We start from the raw sequence: 7077 nt of genomic DNA on the forward strand, positions 1-7077 counted from the left end.
GACACCGACAAGTCCGCCGCGTCCCAAGCAAGCGAGTCGCAGTGGTGCCGTCGGCCACAGGAATGTTGAAGTGCATGTTTGGGCGGCGGAAACTGACTAGCTCGTCGTGATTCGACAGAGGAATAAGAGCTGGGACAAGCTCTTGTAATCGAGATCCTTCTTCATTATCGTAGGTCCAACGGGAGCTCGATCATGATACCAATCACGGTCGGTCCTGAACTCCACGTCTTCAGTTCAGAGGCAGGATGGAAAACGGGGCCTTCCGGATGGACAGCCTGAACCTCGCTTTTCCGCCTGCTTCCGTTCCCCCAATCCACGCTCGCTCCTCGCAGCTAAAAGCAGAAGAGCAATACAAAGTTGTCGTATAGTCACCAGTCATCAAGAGCGAGAACCATCAAGCGTAGCGCATATATACACCGCGAGAACCGCACAACTTGGGTGTGGCTGCAAGCCGACAAATCTATGCAGAGGTGGAAGTTCCCGTAGGGTCCACTTCGACTGCCGCAGTGCTTGGTCTCCACCTTTACTCTTTCCCCCGTCGACCAGACTTGCGGTGATGGGAAACCTGACTTGATGTCTCGGACGAATATGAAACACGACGGACTGCCCTTTCGAAACGATCGTCCGTGCGCCTCCCCTTTCCCCCCTGAAACCCCGTGTGTGTGTGTGTGATGTCCGAAAAGAAGCGCGCCCCCGACCCGAATCACTCATCCAATCATCGCTTCACGCGGATGCAAATGTGTTCTCCCTCTGCCAAGCTGTCCCACCACACCACACCCCACGAACTACCTCACTGCGTTGATATCGACGACTTGCTCACTCTAACCATCCTCCCCAAAACCGCGAAAAGACTTGAAAAGTCTTACTTTCTAAAAAGATGGGCCAACGTTTCACTCTCAGAGGGAAATTATTAAACCCTCGGTTTCATATAGTCTAAAGGGAAAGTTATCGGTGCTGACCGTAATGTCGGCTGCCGGTGAGTCCAGGGGGAGGTGTGGTGGGGGATGGGGGTTGTTGAAGAGAGTGTTTGCTAAACTGTTCTCTCTGCTTGGTGAATTTGGTTTCGTTGTGGATGTTGCAGCTCCTCCTCCGGGGGTCACCGTCATGTAAGCCTCGACGAATTTCCCTCAGCTTTTACTTAAGTCGCGTTGAGTCATATCGTACTTACACCCCGCTTTCATATTTCGTCCACGTTCACAGCCTCGGTGCCCAATGGGGTGACGAAGGAAAAGGCAAACTCTCCGACATTCTCGCTGCCGAGGCCGACCTCTGCTGTCGTTCAGCCGGAGGGAACAATGCTGGGCACACAATCGTCGTCAGGGACGAAGCTACGGGAAAGAAGACCAGTTACGCGTTTCATACGTTGCCTTCAGGGTTGATCAACCCGAAGTGTGTGGCGTTTATTGGGAGTGGGCTGGTCATCAATATCCCGAGCATGTTTGAGGAGTTGGATAATATCGAGGCTCAGGGTGAGCCGTTCAGGGCGTTGTGCTTGTATGAGCGGAAAAGCTGATTCGACTTTCTCTCTTCAACCTATACTCGTCCTTCCGTCATTCCCTCAGGCCTCGACTGCACCAACCGTCTCTTCATCTCCGACCGAGCCCACCTCGTCATGGGTTTCCACCAGATCGTCGACGGGCTCAAAGAGATCGAACTCGGAGGTTCCAGTATCGGGACCACCAAGAAGGGGATCGGACCAGCTTATTCGTCTAAAGCTTCGAGGAGCGGATTACGGGTGCATCATCTGTACAGTCCGGATTTTGCCGAGAAGTTTAGGAAGTTGGTAGAGGGCAGGTTTAAGAGGTATGGGACGTTTGAGTATGATACGGAGGCTGAGATTCAGAAGTATTTGGTGAGTCGAAAACCCTTCAGACACTGCACATGTACATCTCAAGGGGGAACTGCATGACTGATCGACCAAAAACTTCCCTCCGGGTAGAAACTCGCCGAACGTCTCCGCCCGTACATCGTCGACGGCCCGGCCTTCCTGCACAAAGCCATCCAGCAGAACAAACGCATCCTCGTCGAAGGCGCCAACGCTCTCATGCTCGACCTCGATTATGGGACTTACCCTTACGTCACCTCGTCGGCCACCTCGATCGGAGGGGTTTGTACGGGGTTGGGTATCCCACCGACTATTATCAAGAAGGTTATTGGGGTCATCAAGGCGTACACGACGAGGGTTGGGGGTGGACCTTTCCCTACCGAGCAACTCAACGTGAGTCGGGTCGGGGCAGGACAGACATCTCTCTGGGATTGAAGCTGACTTGATCCTGCCATAACGCTCGCTCTTTTACAGGACATTGGCGTCCAGCTGCAAGAAGTCGGCGCCGAGTGGGGTGTCACGACCGGTCGAAGGAGGAGGACGGGTTGGCTCGACCTCGTCGTCATGCGTTATTCGACCATGATCAACGGGTACACCTCGCTCAACTTGACCAAGCTCGACGTGCTCGATGGGTTCAAGGAGATCAAGGTCGCCACCGGTTACAAGATTGATGGGAAGGAGATCGAAGGTTTCCCTGGTGAGTTTCAAACTTCTGGCCCTGGTCGCTGGTCTGCTTTACCTCGGCATTGACGCTTATGCGATCACCTGCGATTGCCTTGTTTTTCCCGTTTCGTAGCCGACCTTGACCTCCTCGCCAAGGTCGACGTCGAATACGCCACCTTCCCCGGGTGGGAATCCGATATCTCGGAATGCACCACTTTCGAATCCTTGCCGGATAACTGTCAGAAGTACGTCAAGTTCATCGAGGACTTCCTCGGGGTCAAGGTCGAATGGATCGGGGTCGGACCGGCTAGGCATTCGACCATCAAGTGTTTCTAGACTAGACTCAGCTTGTCGGAGTCGGGGTTTGGGTTAGATCACTTGAAATTTGCGGCTGGGGGGAAAGGCAAGAAGAGGTCTCGGTCCATCCGGTCGAAGGGGTATATAGCGATTTTAGACCTTCCTGGTATTTTGTAGATATCCAGGCTGGGATGGCCTCGTTGTATGTCGTTTGAACATTGGATGTCATCGAGATCCCGTCTATGTGTATGTGTTATTCGCTGCGGTTCGATTCACGGAGAGGTCTCCAAACGTTACATCTTGTACGACTACGACCGCTCACTCGCAGCCAAGGTCTCCCTCCGGCAGTCGAGCACCGGTTGCTTTCATCTCCGGCAGTCGGGCACACCTCCCTTTGCCCTCCAGCAGTCGAGCGCCGGTCGCTTCCACCTCCATACGAGCCCACCTCCCCTCGACCAGCATTGGAGGTGAGCCGGCCCGTCTGCTTCTTCCACCGGCAGGTACTGTAGTCACGTGGGAGGGAAGAATGAGATGTATGCGTTGTTTCAACAACAACTTCATCTGTCGCAGTAAACCGGGACTAGACGGCAAACCAAAACACCGTTGTTCATCCTGCAATAGCGTCGTCCAGCACTACCTCTACTTTTACCGACACTACCTCTACTCCTATTGATGAGGTGGAATTTGAATTGTAATGCCGCAGTGTATGCGAAAACGTCGAATGGGCCGGTACGCAGACGGTGTGGAAAGGGGAGCGGAATGAGCACTGGTAGTTATGCCTGCCCGCTTTTTTCACATAGGAATTTGAATAACACAGCCAGTGGAATGGGAAGTGAAAATGATGAACGCTCTGAGTATCTGATGGGGTGTATACTCTCAGGAACACAGCTCGCCTTTGATATGATCCAAGCGAAAATCGTATGAGTTCCCGCAGGCCGTTGTAGAGCGGATCTGGTTCAATGCCATCGACCCCCCTGTTCTTCATTGGATCGGCGGAAGAGCTCACACCCTCACCCCGAAAAAGGGTGAAACACGAAAAGTGCGAACCAATGCGATCATACAAATTGGATCTGAACTCTCAGACCAAGCGCGACTGCGGCCCAGCCACAACCTCTCGATCGCAAACACGACCTGACACCTCGCGCCGCTTCTTCAGTCGCAAGCGCATTCAAGCACAATATTACCGGACCCACCAGATCACTATATCCGCCAAACCTAATGCCCGATCTCAATGTGACCGAACGGGACCGAGACAGTCTCGTCAGCGCCCATAACGCCACACTTCTCTGACGCCACACTTTCGCAGACGCCCTGTCTGCTGACGTTCAATAAGTGGGAACATCTGGAGTCTCAAGACTGCGACCGATCGACAACGTCCAAGCCATACTTCCGAGGTCATACCCCTCCAACGCCCCTTGCCGCTGCAATCAACCTCTGGTCTTTACAAACAACGTCATATTGAAACATCTCAGCATCCTCAGGTCCTTCTCAGTATCGGTCTGACACCCCTATTGACTAGACAAGAAGAACAGTCTGAGTGCTATCATGTCTGCAATCGTATCTCTACAAGGCAGCACAGGACTTGTCAAGGCCTTGGCAGAAGATTTCCAGGCTCTGAGCAACGCACACGCAGCTCTACACCTCGAGCACTTTCGAGGGCTGAAAACGTATTCAGAACCAAGACTGCGATCGCCGCCGCCCTCAACGCCTACCGAGAGTTTCCGAGGGCCAACGATCTTCGTATCCCGTTAATGCAACGCAACGCAAAGCAGAGCGAAGCAAAGAACAACGTAGGCGGGGAGGTCCAGAACCGCCAATACCGGAGCCCGCACCCTGAGCTGCACAAAGCAAAGCACCGCACGCAAACGCCCGAGACCAGTGACCCATGACCCATAACCATGCAACGCAACGCCAGACCAAACGACTCAGAATCAAACCAGTACAGAGAAACGGTGTGGTGGGTCGGAGAATAATGACTCGTGAATCCAAGCGTACTCGACACACATTCGAGCCATGTATTACACGTAGAAAAAGGGAAGGGGTCGTGGTCCGTCGCGCGCGTCGCACAAGGGAGTCGTATGAGACGCGCTCCGAACCTGGGCGAAAGAGGAAAAAGGAAAGTATAGACGTTTTCAGGGTTGAAAAGGGAACGTTTACTCCTTGACCCTGCGAGACGAACGAACAAGAACGATCCACCCGGATCAGTATTCCGAAACCCCTGCAGATGACCTCAAGTTCGGTCGTAATGAAAAACGCGCTCGACTCACTCCTCGAGCTCGACGGCGTGCAAGCCAGCCCTCTTCTCGGCCAACCTGGCGGCCCTCCTCTCCCTCAACGCCTTGTTCTTGACACGCCTGGCCTCCATCTGCTCGGCCAAGTTCTTGGTTCGGGTCTTTTCGGCCTTGGCCTTGTGGATGTGCTCCATCAAGACTCGCTTGTTCTTGAAGGTGTTACCCTTGGCCTTGAGGTAGAGCGAGTGGTACCTGTGGAGGCGCACAACGTCCAATGAGATTCGGATCTCGAGTCAGTATGGGGCAAAAGGTCCTGAAGACGAGACGCCCGGGGGTGACCCTCACATGTGCTTGTCAATCTTGCCAGCCTCCCTGTACTTCCTCAAGAGCCTCCTGAGGACCCTCATCCTTCGCAACCACATGACCTTGGTAGGCATCCTCGCCTCGGCCGTACCCTTCCTCTTACCCGTCCCCGTGTGCCTTCCCTTCCTCTTGGCAGCCTGCATGTCCCTGACCCTAGCACGGGAGTGGATGACGGTAGGCTTGACAATGATGTGTCCATCCTTGAGGAGCTTTCGGACGCCGGATCGGGAGTTGGCGTTGCTAATCTCGGTGGCCTCCTGGGGGTCGAGCCAGACCTTCCTCTTGCCGACGCCGGCGATGTCGGCGGCCAATCTAGAGGTTGCGGGGGGGATGAAAGGGGAGATGTCAGTTTTGGATCTTTCTCGATAGGCGGGATATCCGTGTGGTATGGGAAGAGGTTCGGCAAGGCGGGCGAGGATCAAGGACGACGCTCTCGCAGCGAGATCGAGACGAGATCCCACAGGCAAGGCAAGACGAGGCGAGGCAAAGAAGACCATATCCTTTCATTTCCGTCGAGAAAGTCCATCGTATCGTATCATCGTCGGGTTCAACCCATTTTCTCCTGTTCATTTCCGTTCCAGACCGATGAAATTGATCCGATCCTATCTCTTCCTCTCTCTGCTCCGTGACGATTCAGAATCAAGATCGAGAGCTGGCATGTGTCGATAACAATGCGGTCGAGTGATAGAATCCAGTCGATCCAGTCGGACGATCATATGCGTTCCCAAGGTGAGGGACGTAAGCAGAAAGTCGAGGTTGTACGTTGTCGTCTGAATGTTCAATTGTCGGATTGCCCAGTTCATTTTGGTTGCAGTTGATCCTTGCCGCAGGGCATATTGTATCGTCGAGGAAAGTCGATTGTATCATCGAGTATTTGGTTGTTTCGTCGTGCATCGGTATGGCCGTGCTAAAGTCGATCTCCTCTTGCTCATCGCCGTAGTCGTGATCGTTCCAGTTGCTGAGATTCCTAGTTCCATCGTTTGCCTTGTCTTTGCCTCGCCTCGTCTCATCTCCTCTCTTCTCGATCGTCCTTCCCTCATCTCAACCTATTCCCTTCCCAACGTCCCTTTCTCTCCATCGACCCATCCTATCCTGCCTTTCACCTCGCCTCGCCTCTTGCCTTCCCAGAAAGACCACCCCCATCATCGCGCATACGTACCGCTTCTGGATCCTGAGGTTGACCATCTTGAATCACTATCTCTCTTTTGTGTCTTTTGAGTGTCTTGAGGGTGAGGTGGTGGTGAGGAGTCCTGAAAGAAGAGCCCTTCTTCGTCGAGATGGATGGGTCGATTGAGAATAGGATGTGAGGGGGAGGACGAGGTCGATCGGGGCGAACGAGCAGCGAGCGGGAGCGGGAGCACCGAGAGCAGGCAGAGAGCGAGAGGGAGAGGGAATTGTCGAATGGGCAAAGGGTTGATAGAGCTGAGACTCAAGGGGTGACCATCAACGATCACGCGCCCAAGTTCCTCTATCCCCTCTGAGGCGTGGGAAGGCGACGCGCGTACAGGAAACCCATTATTACGAGAGAAGGAGAGTTGATTCCGCGTCGGAGTTAACGAATCCCCCCTTCTCCTCAAGCTGCAAGAAGGAGGAAGAGGGGACGACCGAGGTCTTGTTTCCGCGCGTTTCACATCGAGCAAGAGCCAAGCGGGTGAAACCCCACACTACTTGCTACTTGGAGCTAGTGAGCTAGTCCCC

The 7077-nt window shown here is 53.9% G+C and overlaps 2 protein-coding genes across 2 annotated transcripts; one reads left to right on the forward strand and one right to left on the reverse strand.

The window, feature by feature from the left end:
• Nucleotides 1–784: 784 nt before the first annotated feature.
• On the forward strand, nucleotides 785–3051 carry HD553DRAFT_311788 (Adenylosuccinate synthetase). Its single transcript, XM_046180018.1, has 7 exons — nucleotides 785–976; nucleotides 1082–1106; nucleotides 1201–1469; nucleotides 1563–1852; nucleotides 1940–2218; nucleotides 2300–2522; nucleotides 2622–3051. The coding sequence occupies exons 1-7, from the start codon at nucleotides 964–966 to the stop codon at nucleotides 2822–2824; spliced, it is 1302 nt and encodes a 433-aa protein (XP_046036710.1). The 5' UTR covers nucleotides 785–963; the 3' UTR covers nucleotides 2825–3051.
• Nucleotides 3052–4588: 1537 nt separating this feature from the next.
• HD553DRAFT_311793 (ribosomal protein L19e-domain-containing protein) lies at nucleotides 4589–6779 on the reverse strand. Its single transcript, XM_046180019.1, has 4 exons — nucleotides 6539–6779; nucleotides 5362–5691; nucleotides 5053–5268; nucleotides 4589–4951 (listed from the first exon to the last, which is right to left on the reverse strand). The coding sequence occupies exons 1-4, from the start codon at nucleotides 6562–6564 to the stop codon at nucleotides 4939–4941; spliced, it is 585 nt and encodes a 194-aa protein (XP_046036711.1). The 5' UTR covers nucleotides 6565–6779; the 3' UTR covers nucleotides 4589–4938.
• Between the last annotated feature and the right edge of the window lie 298 nt (nucleotides 6780–7077).

The sequence above is a fragment of the Filobasidium floriforme genome (assembly GCF_021052385.1).
Source record: "Filobasidium floriforme strain CBS 6241 chromosome Unknown HD553scaffold_11, whole genome shotgun sequence".
In the NCBI taxonomy this organism is placed as follows: domain Eukaryota; kingdom Fungi; phylum Basidiomycota; class Tremellomycetes; order Filobasidiales; family Filobasidiaceae; genus Filobasidium; species Filobasidium floriforme.

Excerpts from the sequence above, each read along its gene's own strand:
- HD553DRAFT_311788 (XM_046180018.1), top strand. Across the intron at positions 1,470-1,562 it reads GGATAATATCGAGGCTCAGG|GCCTCGACTGCACCAACCGT; the intron begins GTGAGCCGTTCA and ends TCATTCCCTCAG. Across the intron at positions 1,853-1,939 it reads CTGAGATTCAGAAGTATTTG|AAACTCGCCGAACGTCTCCG; the intron begins GTGAGTCGAAAA and ends CCCTCCGGGTAG.
- HD553DRAFT_311793 (XM_046180019.1), bottom strand. The coding sequence starts at position 6,564 with ATGGTCAACCTCAGGATCCAGAAGCG. Across the intron at positions 5,692-6,538 it reads AACCTCAGGATCCAGAAGCG|ATTGGCCGCCGACATCGCCG; the intron begins GTACGTATGCGC and ends CGCAACCTCTAG. Across the intron at positions 5,269-5,361 it reads GGCAAGATTGACAAGCACAT|GTACCACTCGCTCTACCTCA; the intron begins GTGAGGGTCACC and ends GCGCCTCCACAG.